The 19182-nt window shown below is 39.0% G+C and overlaps 1 protein-coding gene across 2 annotated transcripts in view; it reads right to left on the bottom strand.

The window, feature by feature from the left end:
- BLMH (bleomycin hydrolase) overlaps positions 1-19182 on the bottom strand; it is a 46514-nt gene that overhangs the window by 15337 nt on the left and 11995 nt on the right. For both annotated transcript variants that reach the window (XM_058560171.1, XM_058560172.1), the window contains exons 7-11: positions 6272-6427; positions 5238-5396; positions 5055-5122; positions 3874-3991; positions 1140-1209 (exon numbers count right to left, since the gene is read on the bottom strand). In XM_058560171.1, coding sequence (XP_058416154.1) covers positions 1140-1209; positions 3874-3991; positions 5055-5122; positions 5238-5396; positions 6272-6427 — 571 coding nt within the window. The remainder of the gene's footprint in view (positions 1-1139; positions 1210-3873; positions 3992-5054; positions 5123-5237; positions 5397-6271; positions 6428-19182) is intronic.

The raw sequence follows: 19182 nt of genomic DNA, 5'->3' as shown, positions 1-19182 counted from the left end.
CTGAGAAATCCTAGGGCTCTGAGGAACATAGCTGGAAAATCATTATTATAAACATACAGGGAAGCAAAAGGCAGAGTTGCTGAGATCTCTATTTTCTTTTTCTTTTCTTTCTTTCTTTCCTTTTTTTTTTTAAAGAAAATTTCTGGCTGATTCCCACTTGGGTGAGATGTATGCTGAAGTTTGATTCCAAGTGTCTGGGTATCCCACTGGCTTCCCTACCTACTTCTTCCCAGTCTTCTAAGTAGTTTAGTAAGCTGTGGTTAAGAGTAAGGAATATGGACTCCAGGAAAGAGCTGCTACAAAATGCCACAAGCACACAGCACACATGCAAAAACAGGCTCACATGCATAACACTCTAACGTAGTTGCCACTTTTGGTTTGAAACCCTAAAAATTAAAGAATAAAAGCTCCTTAAAAGGCTTTTATCTACAATGAAAAAGTCTTTAAACATATGGTTTCAAAAATTTGCAAGAATATACCCTAAAGTGTTAATCAATGGTGATCTCTGGGTGGTAGGATTATTAGAGATTTTTATTTTCCTCTTTTTGATTATCTATATTTTTTATTTTTCTACAACTCATATATTACCTGGTTTTTTTTTTAGCCTAATTACTGTAATTTACTTATGACTCCTGCCTGGGTTTTGTCAGAATAAAACAGTTCTAAATGGTAACCAAAGCGTTCTTTTCCTCTTTAGCGGTCACAACATCTAAGGAGTTTCCGAAAAATGCCTAAAGTTTTGCCAATCCCACTCTCCCACTCAGAAGGCTTCTGACTTTCTAGAAAGCTAGCACAGTAAATGAAAATGCACCAATGCTATATAGTAAGCGTCCTGGCAAAGGGCACTCAAACTTCTTATTGGCCAAGAGGTTCAGGTACAAAGAGGTCTAGTAGGGTCAGCCTGGTTTGGAACAAATGCCAGCACATATTGGTCTCAGAGTCAACTTGGGAGCTCAGGCATACCATGTCGGTCATTGGGATTCTGGGGGCAAACTACATCCTCAGATTTTTCTCTAGAATAGTCTAGCTGATGGGACCAATTAATTAAAATGCTCCATACTAGGGCAGCTTTCTACCCATATCTCTTAGGGAAGCAGAGACCCAGTCACCCTGAGTTAGTATTACCAGATTAAGCTCACCTTTGTGGCCATGGTCTTCACCCCATGAATTCTCCACTCTCCATTTCACAAATGCACCATCCTGATCACCCTGCAAAAGAGTGGATGACAGTGTATAGTCTGAAACTAGATCCCTCCTGCTCAGGTGCCATGTAATTTTAGCTCTTCAGCCACTCAGAAGAAATAGCCTTCTCCATACAACCATGATATACATGATCACGGCCATATATTTTCTACTATAACTAAAGCAATCTCTAATAGAAGTGGAGTTTGAATCTTTGGGGGTAAAAATGCAATAAACCAAACAAAACAATAAATACTATTTTTTCCTTTACATTCTATTATATACAGAAAATAAGCATATTAAAATGCTACTTGACTAAGAAAAACGAAATATTAAATTACTAAAAGCAGTGAACACCATCTGAAACCACGGACTCTTGTTTTTAATCAATCAGCGTTCTTTGCAAAGTCATCCCACTGTGTTTATTTTAGCAATAATTCTAAGACCTGGTCAGAGTTTAAAGAAGAAAACAAACACATTCTCATCATACTGTCTAATTTTCTACTTAAGGGAACCAAGTAATGATATTCTCCAAATGTGTTCTTTTACTGATTCAGTTACACAAATATTGAATTTAATACAATAGAGATTGAAAGGCAAAGCAAAAGTAAAAAGACTATTTTCGTGAACCAAAATCCCGGCAGTTCTACTCTTCTCCCTCTTCTATCTTCATTAATAAAATAAGCTCAATTTTCATCTACTTAAAGGGACAATGATATTCATCATGATAATCTTCATTTAGAGTCTTTACTAGTGACACAGAGGGGTACACGAAGAAGGCTCCATTTGGGAAAAGACTTTTCTCTTTCATGTTTACCCAGGGCATTTGCTGACGTCAAAACAACTTAAATCTTTGTAGCATAAGAGGCTGGCTCCTGAATTATCTCCTAATGATTTCATCTGTCAACTCCCACTTGCACGTAACTACTTGCACGTAACTGCGTTAAGTCTCATCTACATGGGATTTGACTTTACTCTTGGCAGTTTTCTTGGATCTCAGTAATTTTCAGTCTCAAAAATAGCCACGATCAAACTCACGAGTTTCAAATACCCTTATCTGTACTACCCCTTAATCTTAGCCCCAGTTACCTTCAAAACCACATCATTAAACGATACCCTCTGGGGCTAGCCTATTAAAGGTCTGTTTTGGTTTTCTACTCCCCCGACTGCAGTCCACCTTTACTTTCCTTTTAAATATCACTGTTACAATCTCTATCACCCAAGGTCATTTATTATAATAAGTCTGAAAATGTTTCCTCTTCTTTCCTTTGCCAATGCATTCTTGCATGACCTAGATCATGTTGTTCTCTGTGTTGTCTACAAATACAGAATACCTGGACCTCCCTCATAGGGATTCCAAGAAATCAGCAACAAGAAAGAATATCCCAGAATACAGCTACTAGCATTTATCTCTGCATTATCATTCAAACGCAATGCAAACTAGTTTTAGTGATTAAAAACTCAAAGTGGAAGGAAGAGAAAAATCTCATTATAAAATTCCAGTTATGATAACATAAATTCTGCTTTATATTATTAGCATGGAAGGTAACTCCATTTCCCTGAGGAAAAAATGGCATGTTAATAAACCATGTCAATCAAACAATGGAAGTTCCAGAGAAAATGACATGGAGTACGTAAGATTTTTATTTCTGAAGAATAGAAATACTCTCTAACAGAGATGGGAAATGATAAAAAGCCAGACCTCTCTCAGAAATCACAAGGTTTGCAGTTTGTTTTTGTTTTTTAATAATCCTCTAAACAGTTTAAAAGTTTGACTTTAATTTAAGGAGTTGTAGTTATAAATCTGCTGAATTTTACAATATAGCGGGTCCAAATATATGACTACTCACAACTATTTTATTCTAGGTATTTCAGTAGTATTTTATTTTACTATTTATAGTATTTTGTGAAAAGTTCCTTCTAATGTTTTCGTTCTAATGTCAAGATAGTTATTTTGTGACTTTCCTTCCAGTAATTAGATAGGTGAGAAAAAGAACATTTTTACTTGGGGTGGTAAAGAATTAAAGTAGTTTGAAGTTTTTTCTTCCTTATCATCCCTGAGCACAAGAGTAAAATATCCATTCTACAGCCTAGAAATGGAAAGGCTTATTTGTGAAAGACAAAATTTCAGTTGTTGTTTCCAACACTGTGTCGTAGAAATAGTGATATTACTTATTCAGAGTATTTCATAGGAAGTTCTAAATACTTTACATCCAATTTCCTGAAGCTCTGCATAAATCCAGTAATGGACATGGAGTCCACAAATTACTGTTATTGACACTTTACGCAGAAGAATCTGAATGACAAATGAAAGGAAGGTAAGTCTGAACATAAGTAATCAAGATATGAACACTTTCAGGGCACATTTTACTTCCTCATTAAATAGAAGTTATCTTCTCCCAAGTTCCCTTGCTGATCCCTCTTCACAGCAAGAACTTCCAAAGTTGCAGAAAAACAGTTATTTCTTTACTCCCTGCTGACCCAAATTCTGCTCCTCATGGAAAGTTCTTATTTTTATTCCCTCTGAGCATGCAGCCAAACCCCAAGTGATGAGGCCACAATGTCTTGCTTGGAAGCTAACTTTTAACAGAAATCATACACGCTATGAAGGAAACTTGTTGGATAAACAGTCTGTAGGAGAACGCAGGTCCATCTGCGCAAACACTGCAGCAGGCATGCTGAGAGTCATACCTTCTCTGAGACAGCAGTGAAGGTCATGGCGTGGCTCATAAGTGACTCACCAAAAGTCAGCCTCTCAGCTTTATTCATGTTCTTCAAGGAGACACCAAACACTAACTCATGGTCATAGCTGTAAAAGAACGATAGTACAGAATAAAGAGAGTATGTCATGGGGGAAAACTGGCTTCTGGTTGTAAAAGGAACATAAAAGAAACTGAAGGGGCTTAATAGCTCCAAATAAATCTGGGCTGTAGCTCTTCAGAGAACACAGTACATGCAGAACTTAGTCTCTCAATGGGATTCCATTATCTATGTGTCACAAGAGCACTCAGGAAAATATGAAGTGATTGAACATAAATTCCCCATATCAAAAAGCTGACAAGATGAGCTTGCACTGTCATTTTGGCAAGAAAACCTTAAAAAAAGCTTTTAAGTAACTTCTTTCAAAAATGGTCTCTTTTGAGCTGGTAGAACCATCCAGTTTCTGAATTCATTTAGACCATTGCTGACTGAAATTTAAATACATAAATAAATAATATTAGAGAATATTTTCAAAGTTAAAAAGCTCATGAATTCTCTTTTAGCAGATTTCTTTTCTCTTATTGTTAATCGTCAAGATATTTACTCAACTTCCTACAAGTAACAATTACTTATAAGAAACCCTAAAGTGGTATATTTTAATAGTCAAGGAATTTTGTATGATTTAATTTGCAAATGAACCTTCATTGTCATAAACAACCAGGAGGAATGCTTTTTAAAGTGTGTATGCAAATTAGTCCTAGTTGTCATAAAGACAAAAGAGGCATCCAAGTAAGAGAAGCAGTTAAGAAGGATCAAACAGCAAATGAGAGGTCTGGAAAACCTTTCATTACATTCCCAAATGTACTGAGCAGATTTACACAGTAATCAATTATTTTTTTAAAGTGTCTTTCTCAAACAGGATGGCTTTTTAGGAATACCCAACAATTTCAACTCAGATATGAAGTATGATCTTGACTTTCTAGGTTAGAGCTTATAAGTATTCGAAGTTTCTGCCATGAGTCCTCAAACTCTACAAGATGGAAAGAAAGAGACCCACCCTCAGGCCAACCTTAATCTTTGGGTGAACCCCAGCCAAGTCATTTCGTACGAAAAGTGCACTCCAACAGCAACAACCCACAAATGACTTTCTATTTTAAATTTCTTACACTTACATATTCATGTCACTGAGGCCCAGCTTGCCACAGAAGTATTTTCCAACATCACAGCCAAACCACACAGCCTAGAAATAGAAGAGGATGAAAAAAAGTCAACATAAATCCTATCTTACTATTATACCAAAGAAGTGGAAGAAGAGGTTTTAACCCCAATTCAGAAGACACAGAAAAAATACCAACCTCTCCATCTTTGATGGAGGCAGCAACCATCTTTTTTAAGAAGTCAATGGGCTGGTTATTATATAGAGTTTTTCTCCCTCCAACCATATTGCTTAAGTAGTCCACTGTGTAAAGTTTGTTGTACTTGTGCTGGGGCCGAGGGTCATTCACTAAACAAATCTAGTGAGATCAAGAACATGTCAGTTAGAACATAAAACCAGCAACGTCAGGTAAGACACACACCTCTCCTCTAAGTTCACATTTGCATCAAGCTCATCACCTCTCCCTACAAATAATAAGCATTACAAACACAGTGTTAAATAACAAAGAAACAAAAGGTGGTAAAGTCATGTGAGAGAGGCCCTTGTATCTAATTAGCGCAAGGGACACACTTGGGAGCTGCATCTACCTGTTTTTCCTACTGGCAAGAACTACCCCAAAACTAATTCTGAAGAACTGCATGCACAATAAGGCAAGATGGACATTCCATCATTACAAGACTCCTGCTCTCAAGTTACAAGACAGGCTCGACACCCTGCAAGACCACAACCAAGTTGGGATTCCAACCATAAAACAAAGCCATTTCCTTATAAGGGGGTCAAGATGTCAATAAAAGAAGGGGTTCTGGTCGTCTTGCTAGGCAGGTGGAGGAGACCTGAAGAGAGCAGGAAAAACTAGGATGGGACACTGCTTCCTTCCACAAGAGAGTCCCCAGAGGGGTCCATAGTACAGAGGTCCTCTGAACCCATGGTAAGAAACACTCAATAAACTTTTATTGTCTTTGCACCTGAAAATGATTCTGGGCCCAAATCAGGGAAGCATGTGGGAATTAAACTGCTGGCCTACAGTTAGAAGTCTCTAAAGAGGAGCACTGGGGATCCTGACATAGCCAACTTCAGTAGGTGCATAAAACACCTCAGAGGAAGGGGGAAAAAAGTTTGTTCAGTGTCTAGTTTGATGATCATGCCTGTTAACCAAGGAATCTTATACCCTTCCCTGTGGTCAACAGGCATTGGAAAGTAAACAGGCAGTGGCTGCCAGTGCTAGTCACCAACCTTATCTTCCATATTGAAGAGTGGCTTGACATGTTTCCTGTAAAACTCCAAGGGCGTTATGGGACCAATCTTCTGATAATTTTTATCTTTGTCGCGATACTCCCAGGTAAATGTCTCTGGTGGATTACCCAAACAGATGCACACCACTCGGAAAATCTGGAAGAAAGAAGGACAGATGAGCGATGGCTAGGAGGAAGAGTTATTTTTTACCTTTTCATTTTCTTCAAGCTTAGGAAACATAAGAAATCAGTCGCTAAATTCAAGCCAGAAATTTCACAGGAAATCTAATATTGCTCCAAAAATTGGAAGGTTAGTGTCCAGGATTTGATATCAGTCAACTTGTGAGTTCTTAAATAAACACCCTTGACAACATAATTCTGAAATGTTAATATTTAGTGTTTGCCCTGCAAATTAAACTTCCTTAGCCAAGAAACTGCTCACCACTGATACACAACAAGACCTGGGTTGCTGCTCTCTTGATTATACTTCAAGTAACAAATAATAACATATATTCTATAAATGGATTTCCTTCCCTTTATGCTTCTAGGTTTTGCTTTGATTGTGACAGGGGTCTGCATTCACAGAAGAGTCATTAACTTTTCAGTTGGAGTTTGGATGACAATGCCTGTTAAAAGTATTATTAGAACAAGAATAACTTAGTAGTAAGGTACAATTTTTTTGGGTTGTGAGACCATAACATTTTCTAATGATACCACGACACCTTCAAGTCAGCATTATCACCATCCAAGGATATATTTTACATTATTTGCATCTTATAGAAAGATAAAAATAGAAGTTATAGAGACATACCTTGTATAAGATCAGAGTATAAAGTACTTCCTCTTCTATATCAAATTTGCTATATCTTTTTAAAAACAGAACACTATGATCTGCCTCTTCTTTGTCTTACCCCACAGTCACCACCCCGATCCAATTTCATCACTTATTACCTGCATTATTTGCACTACACACTTGTATACTCCACTACATTCAAGAGAAATGGATTTTATATTAAGTGTGACTATTTTGTGCTAGATACTATGTATCTGCTAGGTTCACTTAATTCTCATAAAACTCTCTCAAGGCATAATCTGCCCCCCCACCTTTTTTTTTTCCTCAAGAGATCAAGACCCTGGGGCTGGCCCGGTGGTGTACTGGTTAAGTTCACATGTACCGCTTCGGCAGCCCAGGGTTCACAGGTTCGGATCCTGGGTGCGGACCTATGCACCGCTTATCAAGCCACGCTGTGGCAGGCGTACCACATGTAAAATACAGGAAGATGGGCGCAGATGTTAGCTCAGGGCCAATCTTCCTCAGGAAAAAAGAGGAGGACTGGCAACAAAGATTAGCTCAGAGCTAATCTTCCTCATCAAAAAAAAAAGATCAAGACTCAAAGAAATTAAGTAACATACTTAAGGTCACATAGCCAGTAAGTGGTAGAACCACGATCTGAACTGAGGTCACACACTGTTCAAAAAAAACTTTTTTGGGGCAGGCCCAGTGGCTTAGCAGTTGGGTGCACGCGCTCTGCTACTGGCGGCCTGGGGTTTGGATCCCGGGTGCGCAGCTGAGGCACCGCTTCTCCGGCCATGCTGAGGCCGCGTCCCACATACAGCAACTAGCAGGATGTGCAACTATGACATACAACTATCTACTGGGGCTTTGGGGAAAAAAAAGGAGGAGGATTGGCAATAGATGTTAGCTCAGAGCCGGTCTTCCTCAGCAAAAAGAGGAGGATTAGCACGGATGTTAGCTCAGAGCCGATCTTCCTCATAAAAAAAAAAAAATTTTTTTTTGCCTCCCTGGGTACAGAGTTTAAAAAAAGCGAACATTTACTGAATGTCTTCTGTCTGTACCGTAATCTTTGAATACCACATATCTTAATCCTCTCAATAGAAGTGGTAGATATTATTCTCATTTTACAGATAAATCAACATTCAGGGAAATGAATAGCTTGACTGGTCACAAAGGTAATAAATGGCAGAATTAGGATTTGAACTCAGATCTCACTTCACTACTGTTTCCATAACACCAAGAATTAAGCATTTATCATTCACTGTAACTTTCTGGGTTTCATATAACTTGTCTCTCCAAAAGATCATAAACTTCTTAAGGATAAGGACCAGGTTGTGGATATTTTGTATCTCCTACACCATCTAGCACTATATCTGACCTAGGTATAGAATAGCTGATATGAATACTGTTCCATTCTCCATATCACTACAGGATGAATAAATTCAGAAGCACCACTTTCTTCAAGTCACTTCTCTGTTGAAAATTCAATAATGCTTCCCTATTACCTCCCACAGCCAATCCAAACTCCACGACTTGATTTATTTTTCTTACTTTTTTACTTAGGCATAATATACATTCATTAAGTATAACCTTAATGCACTAACCTTAAGTATACAGCTCAATTCAATTTTTTACATACATATACACCCATGCAACTACCATTTGGATCAATATATAGAACATTCCCCAGGCTCCAGGGGTTCCCCGGCCCCTTTGCAGTCGATAACCCACACCTCCTCCAAGGTAAGCACCATTCTGACTTATATAACCATTGATCAGTTTTGCCTGTTCTTTAACTTCATATAAACGGAATCATACAGCGTATTCTCTTTTGTGTCTGGCTTCGTTTGTTGACATAATGTCTGTGAGATTCAGTCATGGTGCTGTGGGTATCATAATTTGTTCTTCATTGCTGTGCAGTATTCCACTGTGTAAATATATTATAATTTACCTATTCTCCTATTGATGGACACGTGAGTTGTTTCCAATTTGAGGTTATTATGAATAAAGCTGCTAAGAATATTTTTATCTAAACAGTTTTCAAGGGGGTTGAAAGAATTTACATACTCACTAGAAAAGCAAGAAATTCCAGTCCTGCATTCTTGCCAATACCTAGTGTTATATTTTTAATTTTAGCCATTTTAGTGGACATGCAACGGTATCTCAATGTGGTTTTAATTTGCATTTCCCTGACTGGTGTCGTTGGATTTTATAGGTTCTCTGAAACTTCACTCAACCTTATTTCCCATCATAGACCCTGCACTCCAGTCAGCCTTGCCTGTGTCTTTCCCTACTGTCCGCTCAACACACTCAGCTCACTTCCACCTTCATGACTTTGCCGTCTCCTCTGTTCCTCAGATCCCAATCCTACTCCTATGCCTTAAAGCTCAGTGCAGGATGCCCCTCCTCCAGAAAGTTTTCACTAATTAATTATTCCAGCTCACACTAACTGCTCCCTTCTCTGAATACTTCTGCCATAAAAATTTAACATCTGATTCCATAGTGCCATTTATGTTTCTCTAATGTCTTCCCAGCTCGACTTAATCTACTAGGGACAGGAACTAGGTCTTAGACATATCCCAACAAGCTCTAGAAGAAACACATTAAAAACAGTTCTCTTAAATCAAAAGTTTTCCTCCAGTGACTGGTGTGAAATTTGAATTTAGGAATTCAAATTGGGCTTCTACCTTCTTTAAAAACATTCTGATGGTTGAGACCTTATTCATAAGTATAGGCAATGTTTTCCTCGACTCCAACATGCAGAACTTGGTAGTGAAGTCAAACATGCCAGCTCCAGTCCATTTCTGACTGACAGACCACGGACTCACACCTGCCGCAAGTTGATTACAGCAAATTATCACCTATCAATTCCATTTATAATTAAGGACAAGTCTCTTTTTCCACTAGTGAAGGGAAGAACAATGGTCCCCTCCCCCCGCCCCCCAAATTGTTATTTTCTCATTTCATAGATTAGAAACTTACACACTGGCAAATTCTGTACTGGAATGGAGTTCTCTCTCAACATTGTCTTTCTAAATTTCAAGAAGAGGTGTACCAAATACAGATAAGGTTAGGGTAGCCAATCCTACCCATGTTGCAGAGTCATTCTTGGAAGCAGTGAGCTATTTTATTTTTAAAATAATGTCCTACTAATGCTATGGGTTCTTTCTATCCCTATGGTCAACCAGGGAAGACGACAGATATCTCAGAGGATGACCTGAGCCAAATCTCAAAGGTACTCTATAAAAGCAGGCAAAAGGGAGGGTTCAGAGAGCAAAACAAAGCTAGAGCCTATAAGAAACACACCTCTTCTTCCCCTCCTCTCCTTGGACCTCCACTCTGGAGAACTCTGTTGTCCTTAACCTGACAGAACACACCCTCCTCCCTCACTTTACCCTCTTCTTCCTTCAGAATTGTCTGCTCCACCTCTGCTCTAAGAGAGAATTACCAGATAATGATCTATGCCTGCTTAACACTCCACCCCCACCACTTTCATCCTGAAAGACTATTTAAAAAGCTTAGCTTTTGGTACTCCTTAGCTGTACCTGAGTAGTCAGAACTTCTCCAGATTGACTTTTAGGGAAATTCATTAGATACCCCACTCTCTAACTGGCTTCCTCATCCATCAGGGAACAGACATTCAAGATCCCACAATTCTCAGTCTTCATCCGTATGTCATCATCGAACACTAACACTGTTGTATATTTATTTCTCTTCATCATCTCCAGTTCATTCTAGGCCTTAAAAAGCTTTGGGACAGACTAGAACCTGATAGCAGGGTTCAAACTTATTCTCTGAACCAAACCTTGAAAACTAGGAATAGGTTTGCCTATGACATTAGGCCTATGGTTATGGATAAAGAGACTCGTAATTCATATGTTATTAGGGAAGACAGAGCCTGATTCTACTATATTAACAGAAGCAGATTAACCAACAACAGAGGTTATGCTTGCCTTTCATTTTGTTATATTCTGTTTTCCAAGAGGGAACTTTCCTTTACTAGGATTTACTGAGTGTTTTATGAGCCTGAACGGCTGGTCCTTAAACCACCTCTCTTTCAATGTTGTATCATTCTCAGGTTGGTTCCTAGCACAGAAAAGAAGAGGCAGGGCATCACATTAGCAACTGTAATTGAGCTACGCTAGCCATGGATTAATGAGCTCTGTTTGGGATCCACATGGACCAGAGAGTCATTCTGATTTGCTCAGCACCAAGACCACAAATGGCAACTTTAAGAATCTGTCATCATGAAGAGGATACTGCCACTGGCAACTACGGTCAAGACAATGGCAGTGAAAGTGTACAGTTAGAACACGTTTAGATGAGGAAGGTTTAACAGACTTAAATGATGTGTACTTTCAACTAGTAATTGTCACATGTGTATGATCATGTATCAGTGGGATCATTGTGGTCAATTCTCAGTCATCCAAAGGTGGTCTATCCAGCTCAGCCAGGCTCTGGCCAACAAAAGGGTGAGGCCAGGCCCAGGCCCAATGAAGATTAAGACAACTAAGCGAATTTGTTTACTTTTAAACACATTCTAAATATAAATAAGAATGTTTTACATTATAATTTACATAGCATGCTATTGTGCATCTGACTCCCTATCTAAAGTAAAAAGCATTAAATCATTCCCTCCTCCTCAAAAACGCAATAGAGGAAATTTGGATTTTTGCTATGTAAATGAATTCTATGGTGAATTCTTTTGCAAGACAAATACTTATGCTCTATTGCATATGTCATATAAATCTGAATTTTTACCAAAGATACATAAAAAGCATGAAAGAGGATAAGGGTGACATGTTTTTCTCTTGGATTTTAGTAAAACTGTAATTTGAAACATGTTGCTTTGTTTTATATTATTTATTTACCACGACTATAAATTATCCAAAGCCATTCACATTCAAGTCAGTCTGGAAGACTCTGGGAGGAATATTTGGCTCCAAGCCAACTAACAGTAGTTAAATGAGCTCTAATTAAGAAAAATTTTCCAAAGTACAATCTCCAGGGTCCCTGATGCTATATTTTCTTGATAAGAGACTCTGCTGTTCTGAAATAACATTCCCTGCTCCCAAAGGTACAGAACTGGCAGTGAGCTTTGGACTCTGCTCTCTAGTGGGCAAGTTGAGAGTGTCACCTGCTTCTCACAAGAAGCACTTGGCCTTCAGGACAAAAAAGGATACTGGACATTGAACACACTCATTATACAGAAATGAATAAAGGAAGACTACAACCATATCCCTCAGAATATAATTACATATTGAAAAACCACAATTATCCCATTTAGGAAAATATATTTGTGACTTCAACTGAAACTGCCCACTCCCCATCCCAGCACTTCCTATCTTTCTCTCCTGCGCTATTTTTCTCCATAGCACTTAACATCTTCTGGCATATTATACTTCTTGTGTATTTTATTCATCTCTCTCTACTAGAAAGCAAACTACATGAAGGCAGGGATTCTTGTCTGTTTTGTTCACTGCTGAATCCCCAATGCCTAGAACAGAGCCAGATATATGTGTTAAAGAAATATTCAGGGGCCGGCCTGGTGGCATAGTGGTTAAGTTCGGCATACTCCGCTTCAGTGGCCCAGGTTCACAGGTTCAGATCCTGGGTGTGGACCTACACCATTCATCAAGCCATACTGTGGTGGCGACCCACATACAAAATAGGGGAAGACTGGCACAGATGTTAGCTCAGGGCCACTCTCCCTCAAGCAAAAAGAGGAGGATTGGCAACAGGTTTTAGCTCAGGGCTGATCTTCCTCACCAAAAAAATAAAAATAAAAAAAAATAAAATAATTTATGGAATACATGACATGTAATTGTGATTTTAGACCAAACCAACCTGATAAAAGGTATTAAAACAGAGTCAAGGGAGTAGACTTAGGGAATATGGGCTTTCCAAAACGCTGGAAAGCTGAAGGGAGAGAGACATATGGCTCATTGACACCTGGCAACTGACTCTGCTTTTCTCTAACTCCCCAATCCAACAATGATGTGGTCTTAATGATTCTGAATTTAGAAAAAAACAAAAACAAAAACAGGAAAATCCAATGTTTGTAATTATTCCCTTAAATATAGATTATTAGAGAAAGTTATCCTAAAATTGTGATACAAACCCCAAGTATAAAAGGGTAGTAAGTATGCCAAAAACTGAGTTCAAATTTTAGATCCACTGAGACCATTCTTGTGCATATTTAGGGGGGTCAAGGGAAGCCCTGCTGAGTTATGCTGCATCTGTACCTGCCTCTTAGGGCCATCTGACTTCTGACTAAGATTTTATATACTTGGCTAATTAAACTGGAAATTTATACTAACCTTACAACGTAGATATGTGTAGTCCCTCTCTACCAACCTATAACCCATCAGAAAAGTGCAGTTGGTGTCAGAAAGATCCAAATCCTATCTCCAGTTTATCTCTATTTTGTATTTATTGCCTAAATTATTGTCTATAAGTAGGCAGAGTGTAAATTATAAAGAGTCCTGCCTCTGAAGTCTTATTTTTTAAAAAAGGCCCATTTTAATTGGTCTCAAAATATTTTCCCCAATCAGAGAGGTCTGTTCATTTTAAATGATTTGCTGAAGTCTAACATGGTGAATAATAGAATCAAGAAAGGGAATGGAGGGGCTGACCCAGCGGCGTAGTGGTTAAGTTCGTGTGCTCTGCTTCAGCGGCCCGGGGTTTGCAGGTTTGGATCCCAGGGGCAGACCTATGCACCGCTTACCAAGCCATGCTGTGGCAGGCGTCCCACATATAAAGTAGAGGAAGATGGGCATGGATGTTAGCCCAGGGCAAATCTACCTCAGCAAAAAGAGGAGGATTGGCAATGGATGTTAGCTCAGGGCTAATCTTTCTCATTAAAAAAAAAAAAATGAATAGAAAAAAGAGGACACAGACAGCATGAGACGTGGAACATGGAGAAAGAATCCGTGGATCCCAATTTAAAGACAAATGATGTGGGACTGAGTCATTTCCCATACCCATGGCTAAACTGGGAGACAGACATCAAGTGAGAGGAGGAAGGCAGGATGCAATAGTTGAGAGTCAGTCATGAATACTTAGAATGGTGAGAGTTTAAAGCCAGCTATAGGCAGACACAGAATGGAAGAAACCATAGTAATCAGGAAGGTTAGAATGGGAAAGTACTTCAAAGATAACAACCAAGCCACCTGTAAAGGGGAGCAAAACTGGTAAGGCTAAAAGATTTCAGTGCAGAAATAACACAATCTTAGAATATTTGTATTTACAATACTGGGTTGTTGAGAGAGTGTACAGTAAAGTCTGAAGCACTGCAGAAATATTGGTTACTTCTCTTGTTATAAAAATGCAAAGTTACAGTGCCCTTAAGAAATCATCTATCCCAACTTCTTAATTTTACTGATGGAGAAATTAGGCTCAAAGGTAGAATGACCTATTGATCACAAAGTAGAATGGCTGTAAGAACACAAAAGTGGCCATAGAAGATAGCGGAACTCCGAAGAAAGTTCAGTACTGAGGGTAAATGAGCTAGTTACAAGAGGGAAGGAGTAAGGACCTTAGTGACTACTGACACGCAGAGAAAGGGTAGAGAAGAGAAGACAGCTCCCTACTGCTTTCTCATGGGGAATGAAAGAAAGGCAGGTATCTGTTTTCTTATTTTTTTAAAAACTATTACATAAGCAACTGTTATGTTCAACAAGCATGTCGTGTTGGGTGTAATCACAGAACTACTTTCCTGGATTTTTTTTTTTTTTTTGTGAGGAAGATTGGCCCTGAGCTAACATCTGTGCCAATCTTCCTCTATTTTGTACATGGGACGCTGCCACAGCATGGCTTGATGAGCTGTGTACGTCCGTGCCCGGGATCTGAACCTGTGAACCCCGGGCCGCCCAAGCAGAGCACACGAACTTAACCACTATACCACCCAGTTGGCCCCAAGTATCTGTTTTAAAAAAAACAAACCACTAGTGCCTGCAAAAGCAGGAAGAGAAGGGGATACTTTCTGGAGGCATTAAATATATTTTCGGGCAGAGAAAGACATAAAAAAGGTACACAAAGTGTATGTGCCCTTCTGTGATGTTAAAGGAATGAATTCATATAGAGAGCTCACAAAGATGATAACAGTCAAGTGATGACCTTGAGACTATTTCTAGAGTGGTGTCTGAATCAAAGAAATTGTTAGAAATGCACTCTCCAGCCCCACCCCAGACCTACTGAATTAATCTGCATTTTAACAAGATCACCAGGGGATTCATATGCACATTAAAGTCTGAAAGCACTACTTTAGACCACGTCTATTCTTTCCCTCCTCCAAAATTTTGTTTCTTCAATTATTATTTCTCTCATTCGTTTTTGTTATCCCTTTTCACACACTGGTTCCCACATACTGCCCTAACCGCCAGAAGGCCTTCTCTCATATTTACAAGCCCCCCCACTTCCCGATACCACGACATCATCCGATTCTTTCCTTTTCCTTGTCCCCCACATCAGTAAGTCCTGACAGCCTCACTTCTGAAATATACCCCGAAATTTATTCACTTTTCCTTATCCTCACTCTCACCCACCTGGTCCAAACCACTATAATCCCGACTACATGACCACAATAGCCTCCTAAATGGTCTCCATATTTCCTCTCTTGCTGTTTTACAATCCATTCGCAAAACACCCAGAGGGAATTTTTTTAAAACAAAAATTAAACCATGTCACTTCTCAACTTAAACCCCCCAATAGTTACCTCACTTAGAATAAAATGCAAACTCCTTACCATGACTTAGCAACCTATATAAGCCAGTTCTCTTTTCCTCTACAAGATCTATTCCAGCCACTCTCACCTTCTTTCCAAGCTCAAGACACACTGACTTCTTTCTGTTCCTCAAAAACACCAAGCTTTCTCCCATCTTAGGGCTTTTGCAATGACTGTTCCCTATGCTGGTATGCTCCGTGCCCAGATCTTCACATGGCTGGGTTCTTCTTGTTACTCACGTCTCAGGTCAGATTTGTCCTCAGAAAGGCTTTTCCTGATGACCCTATCAATCACTCTATTCTATGTTCTTCAGAGCACATATCACATCAGATAGTTTCTTGTTTATTTACTTGTGTGTTGTCTGTCTCCCTCCACTAGTATGTAAAGTCCATGAGAGCAAGGACTATGTCTGTCTTGGTCATCACTGTACCCCTAGTGCTTAAAACATACTTAACATTTAGTTAGCTACTCAACAAACATTTGTGGAGTTCATGAGTGTCAATTTTCTCCTTCTCTTCACTGCCCAGCTTCTTGAAACTGCCTTCCCTTCTTGCCATGGTCTGATTCCCCTCCATCTAGCTCCTTCCCTTCTCCAATGTACTTGAGAACATTCAACAAACCCCTATTCGGGAAATCCAGCAGCCTCTTCTCAGTCTTCATATTCTTGGACCTGTTGCTGTCTGCATCTGACACTGATGACCAGCACCTACATCACAACAGAGTCCTGGCACTTGCTTTTATAGAAGTAGATGTTTTATGGAAATAGATATTTTCCAGAATTCTTTGCTCAGACCTGTTCTATCCTTTTAGTCTCCCTCGGGGACTTCAATCATTCCCAAAGCTTCAGCCATCTGTACTATCATCACTATCACTTTTCTAGATCATTCTCTTCCCTGAGTTCTAGGATTATTTCCGTATGCTTGAAACCCAATTTAACTGGACAGTGCCTTGAGATTAGGCACTTTAAAGCCAATGTTTCTCCTCTTCATGGTGGCCTCTGAAAAGAGCTTCTCTTACTGACTTATTTGCATGAACCACCGTAGCACTATACCAGTTACCAGGCTTAAAACCTTAAGTAATTTTTTGTGTGTGTGTGAGGAAGACTAGCCCTGATCTAACATCGGTTGCCAATCCTTCTCTTTTTGCTGAGGAAGATTGGCCCTGGGCTAACATCTGTGCCCATCTTCCTCTACTTTATATGGGACGCTGCCGCAGCATAGCTTGACAAGTGGTGCATCGGTCTGCACCCAGGATCCGAACCTGCAAACCCCGGGCCACCGAGGCGGCGCACGGGAACTTAACTGCTACACCACTGGGCCGGCCCCCAAAGTAATGTTTAATGATGAATCCTCCCTTGCAGATATGTTGCCAAGTCCTACAGATTTTTCCTCTAGGATCTCTCTTACGTTTCTCCTCTCCTTTCCATCTCTATTGTCACCATCCTCTTTAGGCCAAATTAGTACCATCTAGACTGCTATAGCTTCATACCTGGTCTTCCTACCTCTCCTCCTTCCACTTTCACCTATTTAACTAAATTAATCTCCTAAAGTGCAGCTTTACTTCACATTACTCCTCTACTCAAAAATCTTCTTGACTTCTCATTTCCTACTGAATTAGGACAAACTCTCATGCTAGTATTCAAAGCTTTTATCATATACGTCTAATTCTAACTTTCCACATTATTCTCCTTGCTTCAAACATTTATGTGCTTCAGGATCACTAATTTAATGCAGATTAGAGAGACCATCCCCAGAGATTCAGATTTAGCATATTTTAAATAGGACTCAGGAATTTGCATTTTTAACAAGCATCTGATGATTCTAATACAAATGGACTTCAGACCACTTTTTGAGAAACGCCATTCTAGGCCCTCCCTAAGACTCTAGGTAAAGTAGCCTACCCACTGCTTAGCAAACCTGCCCTGGAGCATGTCTAGAATGTTTTCCACTCCAGTCTCACTTCATTCAAAGCACATCTCAAATGCAACTTTCTCTAGGAAGGTTTTCATGATTCCCCAAACAAGATGCAGCAACTCCCTGTTTGGAGTTAAATAATATGCTTATATATCTCTTAAGACATTTACTTTACTTCACTTTGTATTACTTATTTTATTGCCCTACTAGACGGTAGTTACTTGACATGTAGTATCTGCAATTCCTTCCATGTAACGGGCACGGAGAAGCATTTGACTGAACGCTGTGGAGGTCCAGAATGCTTCACAGAGTATGCCTTCTGGGCGCCACCATCAGAATAGAAACCTGGGATGGATGGATCCAATTCTGACTCAGCATGCAATTTTGAACATTCTTTTAAGTCAAGACTTAGGAGGACTAAAATTTTTCATCTACTTTAAGAAAAGCAAAGCATGTTTCAGGCTTTTGTCATTCTTTTTACAATAGCCACCAACTTATGATAGGAGAAATGTAATTCTTTTCTTCAAAACAAGTCTGATCTTCAACAGGCTAAAAAAAGAGAAATGTGATTTGAGACCCACTAAAGACTATTTAAATGGTTCACCAAGTGAAGAAATAAAGGGCTTCACGATACTTGGTTTTCATGACAGATAATGATGTAATATGTATTTAGGGTTGTAAGCAAACATGATATACAACTTACGTCCATTTTAACTGAGAATTTACATTATTTTGGAGATGTGAAATTTTCACTTCTGGAGGAATGCAGTCAACTGTCAGCTCCAGGATACTTAAAAGAGAACACCTGAGTTTAAATAATGTATTTAATTAATATTACTTGAAAATTTTAACTATTAAAGAGAGTCTGATCTAAGTACTTATTGGTTTTTCTGCTTATTACACCTATTTAGTAAAAAGGGAAATGCAACATGTGAATATAACCTACTTCCTTTAAGAACCTCAGGCGAAAGATCAGTCCCTTATTCAGTGTCAGAGATGTCCTCGAAGGCTATCAAAAGAATAATTCTCTCTTCTCTTCCAAAACCCAGAAGATCACATTAGGAAATGTTATTTCTTAGCAGGAGTGGATCTTAACCAGAATCACCTGAGAAGCTTTTAAAAGTATAAATGCCATAACCAGATTGATGCCAAAACAAAATTAGTCAGGAAAACACTAAGAGAACAATGTGATAGGACTAGCTCTACAAACATTAAAATACTATAAAAAGCCTCAGTAATTAAAACACAGAGTGACTGGCAGATGAATAAACAGATGAAAAGAACAGAACTGAAATTCCAGAGGCTTTAGAAATGATAAAAATGGCATCTCAAATTAAAGGTTAGGGAGAGGATGGTCTATTAGGAAAGACAGGGGTCAACTGGGTAGGCTTCTGAGAAAAACAGTTAGATCCATTCCTCATACCCTATGCTAGGATAAGTCTAAATGGATCAGAGATTCAAATATAAAAATCAAAACC

The sequence above is a fragment of the Diceros bicornis genome, chromosome 18 (assembly GCF_020826845.1).
Source record: "Diceros bicornis minor isolate mBicDic1 chromosome 18, mDicBic1.mat.cur, whole genome shotgun sequence".
In the NCBI taxonomy this organism is placed as follows: Eukaryota; Metazoa; Chordata; class Mammalia; order Perissodactyla; family Rhinocerotidae; genus Diceros; species Diceros bicornis.
This window is presented reverse-complemented; position numbering and strand designations above follow the sequence as displayed.